General features: G+C 42.5%; 1 protein-coding gene across 2 annotated transcripts in view; it reads left to right on the top strand.

The window, feature by feature from the left end:
• The window catches only part of PAX5 (paired box 5), a 262740-nt gene that overhangs the window by 76162 nt on the left and 164702 nt on the right, over positions 1-21876 (top strand). For both annotated transcript variants that reach the window (XM_038769884.1, XM_038769883.1), the window contains one exon: positions 9296-9471. In XM_038769884.1, the coding sequence (XP_038625812.1) occupies positions 9296-9471 (176 nt within the window). The remainder of the gene's footprint in view (positions 1-9295; positions 9472-21876) is intronic.

The raw sequence follows: 21876 nt of genomic DNA, 5'->3' as shown, positions 1-21876 counted from the left end.
ATTTATTTGGGAAAAAAAAATGATGTGCAAGGGTATCATTCTCACAGGGTGGTCTAATTTCCTGGTCAGCTCGTGAATCATATTGTCAGCAATATCTTTTTTTGTGATACACTTTCTGTACGATAAACTTGTTACCCCTGGCCATGCCTAGCTATTTACACCCCTTTATTTTTTCTGTACTACAATGTGTGTTGCTTATATTAGCCTTTATAACTGCTGAAAACCATTCAGATTTATTCAGAGTGGTGTCTGATATTTCTTGTTACGTCAAAGATTATTTTTCAGGGCAAAAATACAGCTGAGGACAAGTTCACTGTTTTGCTTATTGATCTGAAAAGTGTAGCATGGAGAGCTATTACTAGCATTCATCCTGTCAGAGAATGTCCAATGTCCATGTGAAGGGAAGGAATGGTAACCAACTGCTAAATTGACAGTGGCACCCCTCAGGATACCCACTACCTTGGGTCTGTTTTCAGGGGGTGTTTAACGTTGTCCAGCAGTAAAAATGAAACCTCGAGCTTGGAATGAGGGGGATTTAGAGAGAAACCTGGAAGGTATACCTTTGGACTGGAAACAAATTGTTTTTCAGTTTTGTTTTGAAGAGGCAGAATCTTTTCAGTCTATGATCCATCCTGAAAATGTCCATTGAAATCTAGGTGAACTGTCCAAGGAAGGAATTGAGTGAATGTGGTGAAAACACAAATTAAGGTATCTGGTGTTGGCCTGTATTTGGGTGTGTGTGTGTGTGTGTGTGTGTGTGTGTGTGTGTACACACACACACACACACCACCCCAACCCCCACCCCAACCCCCCACCCTCTTCAGGGGAAAAGTCCAGGCTGATTTGGTGAAAAACTGAGCTGGAGAAAGTTTTTTTTTTTTAAACGTAGTTTCTACTGTATTATTTGCATGTTGTGTGTGTGTGTGTGTGTGTGTGTGTGTGTGTGTGTGTGTGTGTGTGTGTGCGCGCGCATGCTTAGGCTTAACTCCTTGATGTCAGTACTGTTTTCCTTAAATTTCTCTAACTCTTTAAATCTTCCTAGAACAGCTAGGAAGTGGTCTGTACAGTAGTTTCTCCTGTTCCCTCTCCTGTAATACCTTTGCTTATTGCCTACCACTTGAAGCTTATCTAAGGTTTTGTTAAATACAACATAGATTAACCACTTTCTTCTTTAGGACAAAGCTTATCTTTCATTGGCAGCAGTAGAGAGGCAACTGGAGAAAGATGAAGCCGGGCGGGTGTTGAATTATCACAAATTTTAGATTACTGGGGGCTGAATTAATAAAATTGCATGTATGTACATTTTGATTATTTCTATCTCTTGAAAACAGGGTTGTCTAATGGTTAGGATCATTATTTGGAGGTCTGGATTTAGCATTGTAGTGAAGTTTATTTTTATATGTAATAGCTTATAGAGGCTTAACATTTTACCAAGTGCTTTTAGGCTCTCCTCAGAAAAAGTTTCCCGATAAGAACAGAGGCTGGTTGTTATTTATGTTAAGATGTTTACAGTGAACCTTACCTTAGGCAACAGCGAAGAAGAAAACCACAATCATTAGGGAGCATGGAGGCAACCAGGAAAAGAGAGTGCTACTGGAAGAATTAGAAGCCTGATGCTATACTCGTGCCCTATTCCCCTCCTTCACTCCTTTTGGGCGATACCTCTGCCCTACTTCTCTTCCCATATCCCTTTTCAGTTTTCACCTCTTTTCTGCTCTTTGGATCCCATGGCTAACCCCCACCTTCTCTGGCTACCTCTGTGGTTTGAAGCAGTGACTGTCCTTGGTTATAAGCCCCAGAGGACTCAGCCAGTTGGACTTTCTGTCACTGTTTCCAATCTCACTTGGTTCCATTTCCAGGCTCCCTTGGGTGAAATTAGTGGAACTCTCATCTCATCAGGTGGCCAGGCTATTTTTCAGCCCAAGGGGCTTGGGAGTTAGGCTGGACCAGATAGAGTACTTCACTTAGTCAAAAGCTTCTGTTTAAGCCTCAGAATGCAGAGAAGCAGTTGGGGGCCCTTGCCGTCTTCCTGGAGGCTGCAGGACAGGGATTAGATATTGGAAAGAGTTCATTCATTTTGGCAGTGTCAGTTTCACTAGTTGGTTGAGAACTAGGTGAAAATTTGGTTGGTTGTTGGTCGACTAAAGTTTGCCTAGGACCTATAAATGCATTATTAAGTGCACTTTGCAATGTGTTACACCCCTACGTGTCTAATGGTCTATTGCTCCATTGGGAACATGATTGGAACAGATGAGATAGTGATCCTGGAGCAGCACAAACCCCTAGAACTACAATCTATTCCTTTGCACAGGTTTTTGGGTCCAAAGTCTCTGTGACTGGGTTAAGGCTTGTCTGCCACTTCTGGAGGGAGATACCATCATATCATAATGAAATGATTTGAGAGACCAGCTGGAAAGCACCTGGGGCTTAATAATAATAATAAAAGTGATGGTATTTATTAAGCACTTACTATGTGCCAAACACTGTTCTAAGCGCTGGGTGAGATACAAGGTAATCATTTTGTCCCATGTGGGGCTCACAGTCTTAATCCCCATTTTACAGATGAGGGACCTGAGGCACAGAGAAGTTAAGTGACTTGGCCCAAAGTCACACAGCTGACAAGTGGTGGAGCCGGGATTAGAACCCACAGCCCCTGACTCCCAAGGCCGTGCTCTTTCCCACTGAGCCAATCCCATTCGTAATAAAACTGTCCAATCAACCCTAAGTTGGGCTGTTCGCTGTAACAGGTCTATCCCAATCCACACTTCATCTCTTTGTTCTTCAAAATGGAAGGGGGAGCTTTGGGAGAGGAAGCTGTTCTGTGGAGGAGCCAAGTGAATTTGACCTCTAGGATAGAACATGTTCCTTCTAATTAAAGTGATCACCTTAATGGAATAGCAAGTGTAACAACTAAGTGGTAGAAAGAAATGAATGATTTTGCAGGAGACAAATGAACTCTAAGGGGTAATAGAATGTCATCTGGTTGTTCCTGTTCTTGTTCTTAAATTGTGGTTCATTTGACATTTGTAGAGTTCTGTGTTCACACAGGGGAACAATGGCCAAATCTTCCTGGGCCCTCAAAATCCAGAAGTCGTTCAATCAATCATATTTATTGAGCACCTGTTGTGTGCAGAGCACTGTACGAAGCACTTAGAGTACAATATAACAATATAACCAATGCATTCCCTGCCCACAGTGAGCTTACACTCTAGAGGGGAAGACAGACATTAATATAAATAAATACATTATGGATAGGTGCTTGTGCTGTGGGTCTGAGGGGCTGGTGAATGAAGGGAGCAAATCAGGGCAATGCAGAAGGGAGTGGGAGAAAAGGAAATGAGGGCTTAGGGAAGACCTCTTAGAGGAGATGTGCATTCAATAAGGCTTTGAAGGTGCAGAGAGTAATTGTCTGTCAGATATAAAGAGGGAGGGCATTTCAAGCCAGAGGCAGGATGAGGGTGAGAGGTCAGTGGCAAGATAGACATGATTGAGGTACAGCTAGTAGGTTGGCATTAGAGGAGCAATGTGTGAGGGCTGGGTTGCAGAAGGAGAATAGCGAGGTGAGGTAGGAGGGGGCCAGGTGACTGAGTGCTTTCAAGCCAATGGTAAAGAATTTCTGCTCAATGCAGAGGTGGATGGGCAACCACTGGAGCTTCTTGAGGAGTGGGGAAACATGGATTGAACATTTTTGTAGAAAAATGATCTGGGCAGCAGAGTGAAGAGAGGGGAGAGACAGTAAGCAGGGAGGTCAGCAAGGAGGCTGATGCAGTACTCAAGGTGGGATAGGATAAGTGCCTGGATTAACACAGAGGCAGTTTGAATGGAAAGGAAAGGGTGGATTTTAGCAATGTCGTCAAGGTTGAACTGTTAGGATTTAGTGATAGATTGAATATGTGGGTTGAATGAGTGAGGAATCAAGGATAATGTCAAGGATATGGGGTTGTGAGACAGCTAGGATAATAATAATTGTGGCATTTGTTAAGCACTTACTGTGTGCCAGGCACTGTACTAAGCACTGGGGTGGATACAAGCAAATCAAGATGGTGGTGCTGTCTACAGTGATGGGAAAGTCAGGGGGAGGACAGGATTTGGGTGGGAAGAAAAGGAGTTCTGTTTTGAACATGTTGAGGTGTTGGCAGGACATCCAAGAAGAGATGTCTTAAAGGCACGAGGAAATGGGAAAGAGCAGAGAGGGAGAGAGATCAGGGCTGGAGATGTAGATTTGGGAATCATTCGCATAAAGGTGATAGTTGAAGATAGGGGAGCAAATGAGTTCTCCAAGGTAGTGGGTGTAGATGGAGACTAGGAGACCCAGAACTGAACCTTGAGGGACCCCCACAGTTAGGGGGTGGGAGGCAGAGGAGGAGCCCACGAAAGAGACTAAGTCCACTAGTTCTGTTTTGCTGCCTGTCTCCCTCTTCTAATAATAATAATAATGATGGTATTTGTTAAGCACTTACTATGTGCCAAGCACTGTTCTAAGTGCTGGGGAGGATACAAGGTAATCAGGTTGTTCCACATGGGGCTCACAGTCTTAATCCCCATTTTACAGATGAGGGAACTGAGGCATAGAGAAGTGAAGTGACTCACCCAAAGTCCCATAGCTGATAATTGGCGGAGTCAGGATTAGAACCCACAACCTCCGACTCCCAAGCCTGGGCTCTTGCCATTAAGCCATGCTGCTTCTAGACTGTGAGCCCGTTGTTGGGTAGGGACTGTCTCTGTATGTTGCTGAGTTGTACTTTCCAAGCGCTTGTTACAGTGCTCTGCACACAGTAAGTGCTCAATAAATGCAACTGAATGAATGAATGTCCAGAGAAATAGGAGGAGAACCAGGAGAGGACAGTGTCAGTGAAGCCGAGGTTGGGTAATGTTTAGAGGACAGTGTCAAAGGCAGCTGAGAGGATGAGGAGGATTAGGATGGAGTAGAGCCTGTTGGATTTGGCAAGAAGGGGATCATTTGTGACCTTTGAGAGTGCAGTTTTGGTGGAGTGAAGGGTATGGAAGCCAGATTGGAGGGGGGTCGAGGAGAGGAACTTGAGAGAGCAGGTGTAGACAACACGCTAAAAGAGTTTGGAGAGGAATGGTAGGAGGGAGATGGGGACATAATTGGAGGGAGCCGTGGGGTCAAGAGAGGGTTTTTTTTTTTAGGACTGGGGAGACATGAGCATGTTTGAAAGCAGTGGGAACGAAGCCATTGGAGAGCAAACAGTTGAAAATGGAAGTTAGGGATGGAAAATGGGAGGGGGACCAGTGCTTTGAGAAAGTGTGAAGGGATGGGGTCAGATGCACAGGTGGAGGGGGTGGATTTTGAGAGAAGGCAGGTGACCTAGTCTTGAGATGCTGCTGGGAAACTCTCCCATTGAAGAAGGGGCAGGAGGAGGGAGGGACTGGGGAATAGCAGGGGAGATTTTAGGGAAATCACACCTGATAGTTTCAATTTTCTCAATCAAGTAGGTAACCAGGTCATTAGGGGCAAGAGATGGGGGATATGGGGGGGACAGGGGTTTGAGGAGGGATTTAAACATCTGGAACAAATGGCGAGGGCAACGGGCGTGGGTGTCAATAAGGATGGAGAAATAGTTTTGCCAGGCAGAGGAGAGGACAAAGTAAAAAAAAAAAAATAACACCACGTAAGGATGAACTTGAGGTGGATAAAGTCGGCCTGATATTCATTCATTTATTTACTTAATCGTTTTTACTGAGCACTTACTTTGTGATTTCTGCCAGAGGCTCTCTGTGGCTCATGCACAGGAGCGAAGGAAGCAGGCTGTGGAGGTGATCCGTGGCTGTGGGTTAGTGTTACGATATCGACTAAGGGAATGAGAGTTGAATTCAGGAGAGAGAGTGGTGTTAAGGGTGACAATTTGGTCATCAAGGAAAGGTAGTTTGGGTATGGAGGCTAAATGGGGTATGATTCATTCTTTCAATCATTTACTGAGTGCTACTGTGTGCAGAGCACTGTACTAAGCACATGTTGACTTGAGAAAATTAGATGGGGTCAAAAGATTGGAGGTCTTTGTGGGGGAACAGGACATATTTGTGTGGAGGAGGTGTGGAGGACTGAAGGCAGGTAAGAGATTGTGGTCGGATAGAGGGATTTCAGAGTTGAGGGTAGGACGAGAGATGATGAGAAGCTATGTATTATGTTGGGAATATTTTCAGCTGCGTTTTAAATTCAACAACTGGGAGGAGCTGAAATCCATCTTGAAGCTGTGCTGAGAGTTATTTTGGCTGGGAGCACCTCCTCTGGGCCTCCCAACTGGCTCACAAATACACCTGGAAATGCCGGCAGCTATGTGCTGATCTTCTCACCAAACCATTAGTCCCCCTAAACTCCGGGGGATGCCCAGGGTGGTAGCACATTGGAGATGCAAGATTGGGGGACAGGGAGCCTCAGTTGCTATCTATTAGCAAGATATTTGGATTGGGACTTGAAGGTTGGTGTGTGGATAAAGCAATCTCACCTCTAAACCCTTCCCCTCTCTCCATTGTTATGCTTAACAGATGTTGGTTTTGCATAGGAAGTTTGTTTTGCCCCATGCAGATTTAGGTTGAAGATGGATGTATCTTTTTAAGAAATGCACTTGCCTTGTGCAGACTTGGATGTCAGATGCTATTCCCAGATTCTAGTGAAGATTCTTTGGGTTAACCTTTGTAGAAGTAAAAAATGAATGATATTCTACTGTGCCTGAAAAGCATTTGTCTAAAACCCAAACGAGAAAATGGCAAAAACTCAATCTGCTGTAGAGTATTTAAATAAAACTGAATGGGCTTATGGTCTTTTAAGACATGCAAGATAATGATTTCTTTTGACAAAAAATTGAATCAATCCTCTTTACTGTCTTCTCCCCTGACTTTAGACAAAATCATGTAAAGCTTTAGCTTCAAAGCCAGATTGTGACTAACATTGGTTTAACCTGAAATTTAAGGCCAGCATTTCTCTGCTCTGTAGACAGGGGCTCCCTGGCCTTTTGCTACCGTACAGCTAGCTACCAGAATTTTAATTTTATAAGCCATGGTTGACTAGTCCCAGCACTAGGTCTATTACATATCATTTGATTTGGAGTAGAAAAAAGATTTAAAGACACATGGCCCCTTTCTATACCTTTGTATGCTTACACATGTCTTTACATCTATTTAAGCATATCATTCAAATTATAAATTCTGAATTCCTTTTCTAGAAGAAAATTTCCCCTTGTATTTCAGATAGTAATATGTGCTCTTTAAAGAAAAGAGTCTGTATAAAAGACGGTCCAGTGTAATGTTTTCACTGGCTTCTGCAGGAGCCCCTCACAAGAAAGATACAAAGTAATCTTTTGTGATATTGATTGATTCTTTACATAGCTAGGAAAAGAATGTTAGTTTGGTATTTTTCACATTATTGGCATTAGCTCTTAAAAATACTTCAAAGCCTGAAAAATATATTTTATTGATCAACTTTTAAGCATGTGGCCTGTTTGGCTGAACCAATGATCTTGCTTTGTTGAAAGTGCTCTGTATGAAGCTAGCAAATACACAATGAGGATAATTTGATTTTATTTTATTAAAATAAAAATCAGATATTCTTAAAAAAAGTTCTGAAGGCCCAAACTAGTTGTTAATAGAGGGAGAATTTCCTAGTTCTTGTTTCTAAAACTCAGCCAAATATTCTCTGGCACCTGCTTATGTAAACGATGTAGTACAGTAATTGCTGCAGACTATTGGGATATATTTCATTACCAAAGAGTGAAAATGAGTTTGCAAATGCTCTGCACATCCGTAAGCTTTCCTAAAGATCCACAACTAAAGTACAGAAGGGTGATGATCCAGGAACAGGAAATTTTTTGATTTGTGGCTTATTTTCCATCTCTAGTTTATCATCTTTAAGCCAGCCCTGAATTTTCAACTCACTCTTAGCAGCCACGTGGATGTCCGTAGCAACCGTCAAATGAAGGGCATCGTGAAATGGTCTAGAAAACCTGTCCCGATCTTCGGGCCATAAGCATTCGATCACTCTTAATAACAAGCACAATAAATAGATATAAATGTAAATATCAATAATGTAGCAAGATAACTTTGACATAAAATGCACAAATAGATCCCTAAATTCAGGAAAGCATTGAGAGGCACCTTAACATTGGGGCGATTGCTGTATACAGATAAATATTGGCAGTGAATTTTTTAATGATATGAACGACTGCTAGGATGGGAACAATTGGGTATTTTCAATTTTGTTTAGCACCAGCCAAACTACAGAGCCTGCACTTAAATCCTCAGGGTTCAGGAAGTCAGAAAGCACTTACAAGTAGGACCTGCCAGTAGGAATCTGGCAAAGGACTATTTGAATTGAATATTTGCCTGGGTGAATTCACAATGATGAAATTCACGCAAGGGGCTAAATGACCATTGGTTAAGCCTGTCCTCCAAAGTTGCACATGCAGTAATCCTCATCTGTGCATGCAGATTGAATTGATTGATATCCAATTTATGTGCAAGCCCAAATGTGGCCCAGGCAATCAATTGTACATATAAAACAGTGGGTTTGTCATATTACCAGCCGTCTGTCCTCTGATGATATTACCATGTTCTTATTCCAGTTCACTAGATGAGAAATTACAGAGAAATAAGACATAAATTGTAAGTTCCTGAGGACAGGGATCATGTCTACCAACTTCGTTCATTCATTCAATCGTATTTACTGAGTGCTTACTGTGTACAGAGAACTGTACTACGTACTTGGGAGAGTACAATACAACAATAAGCAGACACATTCCCTGCCCACAAAGAGCTTACAGTCTAGAGGGGGAGACAGACATTAAGATAAATGAATAAAGTACAAATATGTACATAAGTGTAGTGGGGCTGGAGGTGGGGATGAATAAAGGGAGCAAGTCAGGGCTATGCAGAAGGGAATGGGAGAAAAGGAAAGGAGGGCTTGGACTGGGAAGGCCTCTTGGAGATGAGTGACTTCAAAAAGTCTTTGAAGGGGAGGGTGATTTTCTGTCAGATTTGAGGAGGGAGGGTGTTCCAGGCCGGAGGCAGGACGTTACCAACTCTATTGTATTGTTCTCTTCCAAGCTGTTGTAAGTGCCCTGCCCGCAGAAAGCTCTCAATGTCATTGATGGACTTTTTCCTTTCATGCCTTAGCCTTCAAAATTGCAAAATTCAAATTTTGGAGGTCCCCCCAAATGAACTTTCTCATGTTCAACATTTTCTTGAATAAGGATTTCTTTCCCTTGGTACTTTAAGAAATGTCTGCTTGGCAGTCATATCATCTATTTAATAGTGTTTTTGTTTTTATTTCCCTTCTTAGGTATTCAGGAATCTCCAGTACCAAATGGCCATTCACTGCCAGGAAGAGATTTCCTTCGGAAACAGATGCGGGGGGACCTTTTCACTCAGCAGCAACTAGAAGTATTGGATCGAGTCTTTGAGAGACAACATTATTCTGATATTTTCACAACCGCTGAGCCAATCAAACCAGAACAGGTACTATTCTAAACTCTTGCACCATTTTAAACTTATCAAAATAGTTTTATTTTATTTCATTTCCCCACATAAACACTTTGGCTGGGGTTTGTCAAGTTCTTATTTCACAAATCCTAATCAGCAGACCATGGGGAAAAGGTCTATTGAAGGTGTTTAATTCCTGAAGGAAACCATGCTACCAAAAGCAGTAAGGGTGAGTGGTTGGGATGTGCTCTCTCAATCCACATGTTCAGAGGGAAGGTCTCGTGACTCAGGGCTTTGTCTTTCTCCACATGCTCTCTTAGTGTCTCTGATTGGACGATTCTTGTATTTCTTGGGTTTTTGCTTGGTGAGGAGCCTTTGCTGTCCTCTGAATGATGAAGGAATCAATCTGTCCATGACAGCTTTAGTATTGTACCCTTTTGCCATATTTTTGTAGTAAGGAGTCAAGTTAATAGGGTATAATCCCCTTTCACCCCATTCCATGCTAAGGTTTACTGCAGGCAGTAAAAGCCAAAGGATGAGGCTCTGTATTTTTGTGAGATGTCTAGGACGACGTTAGCAAGGATAGCCCGACCCATTTTTCTGATGTGAATATTGAGACCCTAAGAGTTTGAATGACTTGCCTAAGATTGAGGTAGTAACAGAACCCAGTTCTTCTGGGTTCACAATTCAAGAGTCTTTGCATTAAATGTCACTGCAGTGGCTACACAAACTATTAGAAGGTTCGTAGGACTTTGACAATGCCTCTTTTTTCTTTTTGTGTTTTCCCGTTCAAAGCCAGTACATCGATTCAAGTTCGGCGGTTGGGTAGCAGTTGTCACAGTTTGTATTTCCAGACCATAGTCTAGAAAAGCTGTTTGCCGAGAGCAACAACAGGGGAAGTCAAATGTGGCAAATGCACAGATAACAGCCTTGTCTTGCTGCTAACATGAGGATTCAGGATTATTGTCTTGTAGGTGAAAAGGAAGCATGCCCTTGTAGAAGGCAGGGAGTAGAATGCATTTCTGCACCACTAGGTGGACATTATTCCCTCATTATCTTTGGTGGCAATTTAGGGAGTCTTGTATAACACCCATCTCTGTAGTGAAGCTGAAATCAGACAGAAAATGACCTCCTGTTGACGCTCAGGTTGTCAGCCTTTCTCCTTTAGTAGAAACGAGAAGGCAGTAACCAAATTTGAAATGGAATTTCTTTATTTAAATTCACATCATAATGCCATGTAAGAAATAGGAAACAATGGGTCCACAACAGTTAGTGAAATGACAGCTGGAATTGTTGCAGTCTACACTGTGGCACTTTAAGAATGAGCAGGAGTGATTGGCGGTCAGATGATAGATTAATCCTTATGGTATGGTTTTGCCTGGTTTGAAATTCCAGAGTTTCTGAGAGCCAGAGTTGGGCTGTCTGGGACTTAAATCCAGCCCAAATCAAGCTAGTGAAGTGAGGAGTCTTTACCCCCCACAGCCCTCTGGATATGGAGAGAGCATGTCATTTTGTCCCTGTGGTGGCATCTTGTATCCCCTCCCTCTTGCATGCTGACCTTATGGCCTGCACAGGCCTTCCTCTCCAGGGCTAATTTTGGAATGCTAGTGACTACTTAGAACCAAAAGCTGTCGATCAGGGTGCCTGGATTCTAAAATTAATATTGAAGAGGGGAGATAGCGTGCAGACCTAGAAGGTAAGAGGGCAAGGATGCATATTATCAACAAAGGGGAAAAATTATATTTTCAGCCCCATAAGCCAGCTAGGTAGAGAAATCTAAGGAAGAAGGACAGAAAGTATTAAAGACATGGGGCAAGAAGGGTACTCTGAGCAGAGGCTGCTTTGCTGTCATGATCAATAGGAAAGTCAGCCCCAGGAGTGAACACAACTTGAAGTCATTAAAATACAGCTTGAAAAACGAACAAATGTGTTTTGGAGCAAATTAAGCCAATGTGGTCTTTGGAAGACCAAATGACTCAACTTAGATTAGAGTATTTTGGATACATCATCAGGAGGACTAATTCCCTGGAGAAGACACTAATGCTAGGAAAAGTCCTGGGAAATAGTGGAAGAGGCAGACCAGCAGATAGATAGAAATCATAACAATGATAACAGAAGAAACATTAGCAAGGTTACGGATTATGGCAGAAGATAGGAAGTTCTGGAGAAAATAGATCCATAGAGTTGCTGTGAATCGGAAATGACTCGTTGGCATTTGATGATAAAAATAATAATAATAATAATAATAATATACTGACAGCAGAGGTTTTAGTCCTAGCATGCTGGACAAATTGGCATTTTTTACTTTGTCCTGTCTGCTTAAACTCTCCCTACAGAGATAGTTGCATGTGTTCTTTTTTCTCAGTGCCTCTCCCAAAATGTTATCAGTCATTGGGATTTATTGAGTGCTTGCTGTGTGCAGAGCGCTGTACTAAGAGCTTGGGAGAGTACAATCCAGTGGAGTTGGTAGATGTGTTCCCTGCCCACAAGGAGCTTACAGTCTAGAGGCGGAGACAGGCATTACTATAAAATTCTCGCTATTACATAAGTGCTGTGGCCTGAAGGCAGGGTGAATATCAGTTGTTTAAAGGGTACAGGTCCAAATGCATAGGTGATACAGGAGGGAGTTGGGGAAAAGAGGACTTAGTTGGGGAAATAATAAATAATAATAAATAAATAATAAATAATGAATTGGGGAAGACTATGCTGGTTTGAAATGTTTGGCAGAGATTTTAGTAGTACTGGTAGTAGCATTTATTGAGCGCCCACATGGTGCAGTGCACTGTGCTAGGTGCTTGAAGTTATTTTGAATTTCTCCTACAAGGTTAGTGATTCATAGAAGTATATGGGGTGATAGACATTTAAAAGTATTCACTATAGTATAATTATGTTTATAAGTGTATGCTTAGTGCAAACATAATGGAAAGAAATGTAATTTGTCAATGGATGGTCACAGTTTGTTACTAAGGATTCCATCTTGGATTTGAGTTATTTACCACAGAGTTTTCCTAATGTTTAAGGTCTGGACATGGATTGGAAGTTATATTCCAGAAGCTTTGAATAACTTGCTTTGACCTCCATGCCCTGCATCTTGGCAAATGAAAGCAGGGGTGGAAATTTGAATCCATCAAGTGAAATGTGTAGTCCAGGAATAAACAGTTTCTACTGAATGTTGGGGTAGGGACCATCTCTATATGTTGCTGACTTGTACTTCCCAAGCGCTTAGTACAGTGCTCTGCACACAGTAAGCACTCAATAAATACGAGTGAATGAATGAATGAACTAATTTGCAGCTCCGGGCCTCAAGACGGAAGCCCAGCCATTTTCAAATTCTGTCCAGAAAAAAATAGACAAAATTCTGTCTGGGTATTTTAAGCATTAAAGAGGTCATCAGGGATTCAAGATGGACATCCTAAAAGCCAAAAGCCTCAGTGCAGCTGCAGGTGTTTGAATGGAAGTAGCCATCCAGGTAGACTGACATGATGTATGTAGGTTTTTCTGTTTGTGTGTGTGTATGTGTATACCACACAAAAGTTTATGGTGGTGGTAGAAATCAGAGCGGAAGACAAGAGGGAATGTAGTGGTGATACCTCCTGTCTCCGTTAATATCATTTAAAAATTATTGACAGTAGGTATATATATTTATGTATGTTTAAATATAGGTATGTAGGTAATAATAATAATAATGACGATGGTATTTGTTAAACGCTTACTATGTGCCAGACACCGTACTAAGTGCTGGGGTGGATAAAAGCAAATCGAGTTGGACACAGCCCCTGTCGTATGAGGGGTTTACAGTTTCAATCCCCATTTTACAGATGACGTTACTGAGGCACAGAGAAGGGAAGCGACTTGCCCAAGGTCACACAGCAGACAAGTGGCAGAGTAGGTATATACGTAAGGAGAGAGTGAAAATGATATTGATGATATTGATACGATTGAATGAATGATACACTCCTTTCCACTCTGTGAGCTAATAAACATTATCCTTTGCCATGTTGAGGCATTTGGTACTTGCAATACCTGCCTCTTGGTCTTCTGTATGTATGGTTTTATCACTACACTGATATATGGCCAAAGTTGTAGCCATACATTTATGGTATTTGTTGAGCACTTACTGTGTCTTTGCAGGATAAATCAAAGCCCTTTCTCCCTGCCCACCACCTGTCTGCCCATGAAGACATAGTGAGCTATTTAGTAGATGAGTATTTGAGCGTCCAGTTGATGTGATGCACTGTACTAGGAGCTTGGGAAGTACAGAATAAAGAAGCAACACATTCCCTGCTGACAGGGATTATACTCTGGGGGAGAGAGAGATAATATTTACAGTAGACTAGTCAAAACAAAATATATATGTATATATGTGTGTGTGTGTGTGTGTGTGTGTGTGTGTGTGTGCTGAGGATGGGTATAAATATGTTCATGAGTGCTAGAGTTGGTTGATAGATTTATACAGCTTAGGGGGTTGGGAAATGGAAATGAAGAAACTTTGTGGTGCAGAGCGGGGACAAAGGAATCTTCCCCCATGCAGCAAATTTAGTACAGAAGACTAGGAGGGAAGAGAAACATGCCTGTTGAGGGAATGAGAGAGGGAGAGCCTCCATGGGAGAGTGGAAAAACTGCTGCAGGGCAAACTGGGGAGGGGGGACACTGACATGGAAGGTGGTAGGAAGAGCCTTTTTTTCTCCACAGTGGGGAGAATGGAAGAAGTGAGTTGGGAGGTAGCTTAATGCATCCCTGCAAACGGTGGAGTCCAGGGATTTTTCCCCAACTTGTCCCACCCTAGAATGGCCCTGTACCTTAAGACTAACACTGACTCCTATCCTGTTACCCTGTAAATAAACCCATTTGGCTCAAGTTGAATTTTACAGCACTACAAGGCCATTTCTAGAAGGCCAAGTGTTAAACACTTGAAAGCCAAATTGCAGTTACATGTAATTCATAAAGGAGTTCCCGCACAGTGGTGTAGCATATAAGGGATCCTCCTTGGATAAAGGAGAGAAGAGCCAAAAGTACGAAAGTAGGTTTTAGTGCCTACTTGATTTTGTGTATCCCTCAAAGATGTCACATAATGGCTGGATGCAAATAGGGTTAACCCAATAGCAAGTTGAAACAATTTCACAGCATCTACACAGATTTCAATGATATTTTATATTTTAGTTGAAGAGTTTGAAACCTTTTTATCACAGTTCAGCATAGCAGCACTCCAAAATGTTAGTGTGAACTGGTGCAGTGTTGTTTCCGTGACTGTGAGTCTTTGTTGGTGCTTCCTGATTGACCCAGGAGTCCTCTTGATTGTCAGCTGCAGGTAGGTGGTACCGATATATCTCCACTACCTTCTCTTCATTTTCCCATCCCGCCAAAACTTTGGGGTGTGCCCTGAAACTTCCTGTGAGGGGTCAAACTGGAACCTGGAAATGTTCCAATGGACATGGGTTCTGATATGAGCATTCCTGGGATAGGCTGAGGTGAGACTATTACTGTGTGGCTCTAAAAATAGCAATCTTATCGAAGCAGCTCCCACTAATGATTGTTTGGTACTTAATTACGTTTGGTGCTGATGAGGGCAAAAAGGGGAATTTTTCTACCCAAAACTTCCTTTCAAAAACTATACCTGGCTTGTACAGACATGGCCAATGAGGCATAGCTTGATGTGAGCAAATATAATGCAGTGTAGGTCACAGCCTATAAAGAAAACCACTTGTGATAAGCAGCAGGAAATAACCAGCTGTAAGCAGGAAAATGTATGTGTGTGTACGTGTATGTATATAGATGCATAGACACATTTTTATACATGCATATTATGTCAATGAGAGAAGGTGGAAAAACAAAAGGGAGAGAGGAAGAAAGAAGAAAACCTTTTAGAAGACCTTTTAGAAAACCTTTTATAGTGTCTAGTTTTTTTTCTTGCACTTTACAAGCAAAATAAGCTTCCAGCTGTCAGTAGAGGTGTGTGGAAATTTGGGGTTCTTCACACACAGCCAGACCTCAGAACCACAAACTTGAATCACCAGTGAAGGCAGGAAAAAGACAATGCTGGGGAGGTAAAGATGTTTAGTTTCATAGTGGATAGGCCAAGAAATGCACACATTAACCTGGAAGGTTTTAATGGGACCACTCCTCTTAGAGGGGTTTTGAGAGAGAATCTGGGGGATGTAGATGAGACATTCAAAGAAAAGAAGATTGGTTGCCCAGGTTAAGGAGTAGGCCATAAATCTGGGAGAAATAGGGGACTCAAGGTCTCTAACCAAAGCTTGAGAAGAAGAGTGTGTTGGGGGGTGGGGGTGTGTGTTGGGGGGTTGCAACTATCTGAATTTGTGATATCAAGGAAAAAGGAATCTAATAGGATAAGTGAGAGTAATAGGGACAGGACAGTGAGGAGCCCATGTATCGGTTTTTGTTATGTGTTAAGAGTTTTCATTGAGGAGAGGTAATCTTGTATTAGAGACTTTGATTTAAGTAGGAAGTAACTGGGTGTGCTGCACCTGATTGAGGAGCTCTTCACTGTTATCATCAGACTTTCATAAAAATCAATACTAAGGAGGATGATTCCTTACTGGAAAGGGGTTTAGAGGCTTGGTTTGTGTCTGACAAGAGGTAATCAAAACTGAATCAGTAGACATATTGGAAATGAATTTTATCCACTTGTCGGGTCATCTTCAAAGTGGATAACATTTTTACAGTATACACATAAATTCATACAGACTATATATACATATGTTTCATTTTTGAAGGTGAGCCTATAAATGGATAAAATTCATACAGCATACATGAACTCAAGATATTATATATGCATATCTATGTGTATATATTGTAGCTGTCTGTCTTTTTTGAAGATGACCCTACAAGTGGATAAATTTCATACAGCACATATATAAATGCATACACCATGAGTTGCTTTTTGTAGAAGCAACATTTACTAAAGACCACTGCAGTTGTCCTTCAGGATAACTTGGATGAAAATGGCCTCATAGAATGGTCCAATCTGCCTTCTAGTCTCTGATGTGGGTTGGAGAGGGAGCACTCCAAAAAGGATAATGACTGACTCAGGGTTTTTCAGCTAATCGGATTCACCTTCTTGTAAAGTGCGATAATTAGGAGAGATGAAAGGTGAGGAGGAGCCGATCACTGTGTGCACATGGTCACTGGACTATGAACAACATACCCTTGTTTCCTGCTAGGCAATAACTTTTGACAAATGATGGCCTTTGTGATGCTGCTGTATTATTTGAAGGGGAAAAATTATTCAAGGGTACAAATTCCTTGAGGCCTCTAAGTTTGACTATCAGTTAATTCCACTGAATCATGAAAGATAAATGTTCAGTGGTGGAATTTATTTGCAAGCTACTAAGCTGCCCTATAGTTTTTAGGAGATATACGGAATTCACAGCTCTGAGGGAAACAACTTAATGTAGCTCCAGTCTTTAGCCCCCCCAACAGTTCTATCTAAAGAACATATACACAGCCTTATCTGAAACAAGTACTCACAAAAATTAGGGTTAATATTTGCCGGTACACCTTCATTGTCTTTAAAATGTCATTATTACACCTCATTGGTTTTGCTCCTAAGAAATGCTTTATTGAGATGTGTATCATTATATTCTTGTGAGAAAAGTTAAATAATGTAATAGGCTACAGTTTAGCATTTTACAGACAGGAGGAATTAGTGTATATATTCTCAGGAAAATTAAACACTTCCCTAGAAAAATTATGAAGGAAAGTAATTCCATTTTCCCATGCATAAAAAGGGGAGGGAGAGCAGGAAAGAACCCTAGAGGTGTTAATAAATTTTTTTTTATTTAAACAGCTCTATCTATTTCAGTAAAACTACATTTGATTCTGTCTGTACCTTTATTGGTGGGAGCAAAAAAGCCTCCTAAATCCAGTACAAGAAAGCACATCACAGGAAAAACCTTCCCATATTTACTCTCAGTAGACTATTAAACAACACCAGGCTATTAATTTGGCTTTTGAGTCTTCACTAAAGCCCATAAAAGCGCACAGTTGTCAAATGGAGTTCATTTTAATTTCCTTTCAATCACAGTAAATTATTCAGGTGATAAATCAGCTGGGGCAGCCTCCTGGCTGTAATAGAAACCCTAATTCCTGGCTAATTATCCAGCCCATTGCTGCCAACAGATCAATACCACCACAAAATGGAAAGGGCTAAGGGCCTGCAATTGGGCAGGGAGACAGGAAGACAGCTGGGAATGGTGACATGCATGTGACCTCCCTTGAAGTTCAAAGGTCAGGGGAGGTTAAACTGCGAGAAGGCTTCCCTTCTTCCTTCTCTTTTTCTCTAACAGCAATGCCTCCCACAGTTCGGAAGCTAATTTATTCCCAAGTTTGTGGTGTTCTTGAGGCAATTTTAGTCTTGCAGCTTGCCAAATTCCAGCATTGTGGTCTTTGATTTATCCCTTGTTACAATAGCCTCGCTGCGCTGGGCTGTCTGCCTCCAGCTGAGTTTCTGAGCACCCTTCTTGAATCGAAACAGGTCTTGCTCAGTCTCTGCCTACAGAGGAATTTAGTTCGCTTTTCGAGAATGTGAAAGATAGGGAAGCCATCATTTCTGGTGCCCCGTCATACTGTTTATCAGTGGGCAAAATATCCCCTTCTTTAAAAATAATTCTCTTCGGTTCAGGACTGTTTCCTTTGGGGGAGGATAAGTTATGCCCTTGTGGATATCGACACCATACTAGGAAGTGGATGGTCCGAGGAAGCCCTCTGAAGCAGTCCTGCATAGTAACAAAGAGATAATACATTGGTTTTTCGATGCTCAGGAAAGCCAGAAATAGTGGTTGAGCATCTGAGGGGAGGGAGAAGGCTTTGCTCCTTCCGTTAAATGGTAGAGGCAAAATCCTTCCTTTCCTTATTCACTGGATGGATGGTGGCTTGGAAGGCAGGATGAAGGCAGAGCAAAAACAATGGGGACAGAAGTTTGAATTGGACAGTAGGGGGTATCACTGAGGAAAATATTTATGTGGCATTACTTAAAATTAGGGAACCTGTCTTTTTACGGAAGATTTTCTCTTCCCCTCTTCCTTGCCATTCCTCAACCTGTCTCTGCTTGTATGTGGAAGGAGATGTTATCTTTTCCACTCTTCTAGAAATTCAAATAGTAGAGAATATGTGCAGCCTATAAAGTGACTCTTTGAAGAGTATGGAGATATCTCATTTGGCTGCATGAACAATCTGTGACCTAACGGGCACTTGACACATCACATTGTGCCATCTGGAGGCATGAGAGGGTTTAGAATTTCAGTGTTCCATTCTGGAGGTCGGTTCTGACCAACTGTATGAGCTAAAATCCTGGGGCCCAGCTCAAACTAAATCCGAGGGCTGTGGACCCCGATCCAACCTGAAGCTCTGGCAGAGCCTAGCCTCATTTCTAGTTGCAGTCCATGGGGACAGTTGGATTCAGATAGTTGTTAGAAGTCACTGCCTCCCCATCCCTGTTTAGAGAAGCACCCAAATCAGGACAGATAGGTGAATCTAGGTTAGCCCATGCCTAGCCACTACCCTTCTGTGGCTCAATCTGATGCCAGGCATTATAGGCCTCTGTTGTGGAGGAAGGATTTTTGTTCCCCTGCCCATAACTGGGGTTTGGAGACCTTCCCAGGAGCAGTTCTTGGGGGGCTGCCTTAGGAACCAAGGCTATGATTAGAACTCAAAGTTCCTGGATTTTCTAGTGGTTACTTTGTCCTGGACCTATATCGCTTTCTACCACTTAAAACCTCCAGGGTGATTTAGGAGTTAAGTAGCATTAAAAATCCAGGAACTGAGTTCTAGACCCAAACTCCTCTCTTAGCATTTCCTACTGGGGATGGGTTTGGGGGTTCTCTTCCTCCCCCACCATCCCTGACTCTCAGGAATCCTGCTTCAGGGGTTGGGACATGCAGAAACCCTTTTACCCCTGTATTCGTTCATTCAATCATACTTATTGATTGCTCACTGTGTGCGGAGCACTATACTAAGCGATTGGGAGAGTACAATGCAACAATAAACAGTCCCATTCCCTGCCCACAACAAGCTTACAGTCTAGAGTGGGAGAGACAGACATCAATACAAATAAATAAAATTACAGATATGTACATAAGTGCTGTGGGGCTGGGATGGGGGAAGGGCAAAGGGAGCAAGTCAGGGTGACGCAGAAGGGAGTAGGAGATGAGGAAAAGTGGGGTTTAGCCTGGGAAGGCTTCTTGGAGGAGATGTGCCGTCAATAAGGCTTTGAATGTAGGAGAGTAATTGTCTTTTGGATTTGAGGAGGGAGGACATTCTAGACCAAAGGCAGAATGTGGGCTAGGGGTTGGCAGCGAGACAGGTGAGATTGAGGCACAGTGAGAACATTAGCACTAGAGGAATGAAGTGTGCGGGCTGGGTTGTAGAAGGAGAGAAAGGAGGTGAGGTGGGAGAGGGCAAGGTGGAAGAGTGATTTAAAGCCAATGGTGAGGAGTTTTTGTTTGGAGTTTTTTGAGGAGGGGGGTGACATGTCCTGAACGTTTCTGAAGAAAAGTGATCTGGGTGCAGAGGGAAGTATGGACCAGAGTGGGGAGAGACAAGAGGCTGGGAGGTCAGCAAGGAAGCTGATGCAGAAATCCAGGCAGGATAGGATGAGTGATTGTGTTAACGTGGTAGCAGTTTGGATGAAGAGGAAAGGGTGGATTTTAGCTATGCTGTGAAGGTGGGACCGACCTTCACTGAGGTGTCGCCAAGTAGTAATTTGGGGGTAGAGGCAGGGAGATGCTTGATGGTTGTGGGCAGCAGAGCTTGGAATTCTTCCTTCTTGGCACACAGCAGGATGCTCTGTGAAATGCAACTGGCACCAAGAACTCATGCTGTTGGATCCAGCCAAAGTGGGTGCAGTGACTATTTGAGGAGATTGCAGTGTAATCTTGCTCCTCTGTCAGGGACCTACCTCTGAGACAGTGAGGCCAGCTGAAGATCAGTGGCAAAGGTATTAAAAAGCCCAAATTCTCCTACTATTAGCAGGGTCACTTAACCACTTCTGACAGGAGCTCGCCATGTACCATCAGGGGTCCACTGTGTCCATCAAAGTGGCTTATTTTTGACTTGCCAGTATATGCACACCCTTTCCAGTTCCGAGCGCTCGGCCACATCTTGGATCAATCTGAAAGCCGGGAAGAAAGTGTCAAAGGGGAAGTTTTCACACAGAGCTAGGAAAGCATGGGCTCTAGGGAGATAGAAATATGGGGTTGAGGATCCATGGCCTGGTTCTCTGGTTCTGGTAAATTTCCCAAGATGCTCATTATTTGTGACCCTATAGTTTGTTGGCTCTTAGTACAGTGCTTGGCACATAGTAAGTACTTAACAAATGCCATTGTTATTATTATTATTATTTGTTTTCTTATAGCTGTACTATGGATAATGATCCCCATTTACATCATGGCGAATCAAGGAGTTTCTTTTCTCTGGAACTCCCTTCCTGTTCTGACAGAGTTTGAGGTTGTACAACCTTGGCATTCTCCTCGACTCATCTCTCTCATTCAACCTACATGTTCAATCTGTCACCAAATCCTTGACAACATAGCTAAAATCCACCCATTCCTCTCCATCCAAACTGCTATGCTAATCCAAGCATTTATCTTACCCCACCTTGACATCTGCATCTGCCTCCTTGCAGACCTCCCTGCCTCCTGTCTCTCCCCACTCCAGTCCAGACTTCACTCTGCTGCCCAGATCATTTTTCTAAAAGAAAAGTTCAGTCCAGGTTTTTCCACTCCTCAAGAACCTAAAGTGGTTGCCCATCCACCTCCACATCAAAAAGGAAAGCCTTCTCATTAGCTTTCAAGCACTTAATCGCCTTGCTCCACCTTATCTTGTTGATTTCCTATTACAATCAAGCATGTTGACTTTGCTCCACTAACACCAACCTAACTCACTGTACCTTTATCTCTTCTGTGTTGCCGCTGACCCCTTGTCCATGTCCTGCCTTTGGCTTGAAACTCCCTCCACCTTCATGTCTAACAGATGATCACTTTCCCCATCTTCAAAGCCTTATTAAAATCACACCTCCAAGAGACCTTCCCCAACTGAGCCCTCATTTCCCCTACTCCCTCTGCCTTCTGTGTTGCCCTTGCACTTGGATTTGTACCCTTTGTACCTTGTACCCCTCCCTCGGCTTCACAGCACTTATGCCCATATCTGCTATTTTAATGCCTCTCCTCTAGACTGTAAGCTTCTTATCGGCTGGGAATGTGTCTACCAACTCTGTTATATTGTACTCTCCCAAGCATTTAGTACAGTGCTCTGCATAGAGTAAGTCCTTATTAAATATGATTGATTGATTGAAATACCTTTCCTCCTTCTTATTTTGGGTCTTTTGCACTGGTTCCAATATATTATCTTTCCCAAATGCCTATTACAATGCCCGACAAACAAAAGGCACTCAATAAATGTGGTTGTTAAGTGAGAACTGATTTG

Source organism: Tachyglossus aculeatus, chromosome X4, assembly GCF_015852505.1.
Source record: "Tachyglossus aculeatus isolate mTacAcu1 chromosome X4, mTacAcu1.pri, whole genome shotgun sequence".
In the NCBI taxonomy this organism is placed as follows: Eukaryota; Metazoa; Chordata; class Mammalia; order Monotremata; family Tachyglossidae; genus Tachyglossus; species Tachyglossus aculeatus.
This window is presented reverse-complemented; position numbering and strand designations above follow the sequence as displayed.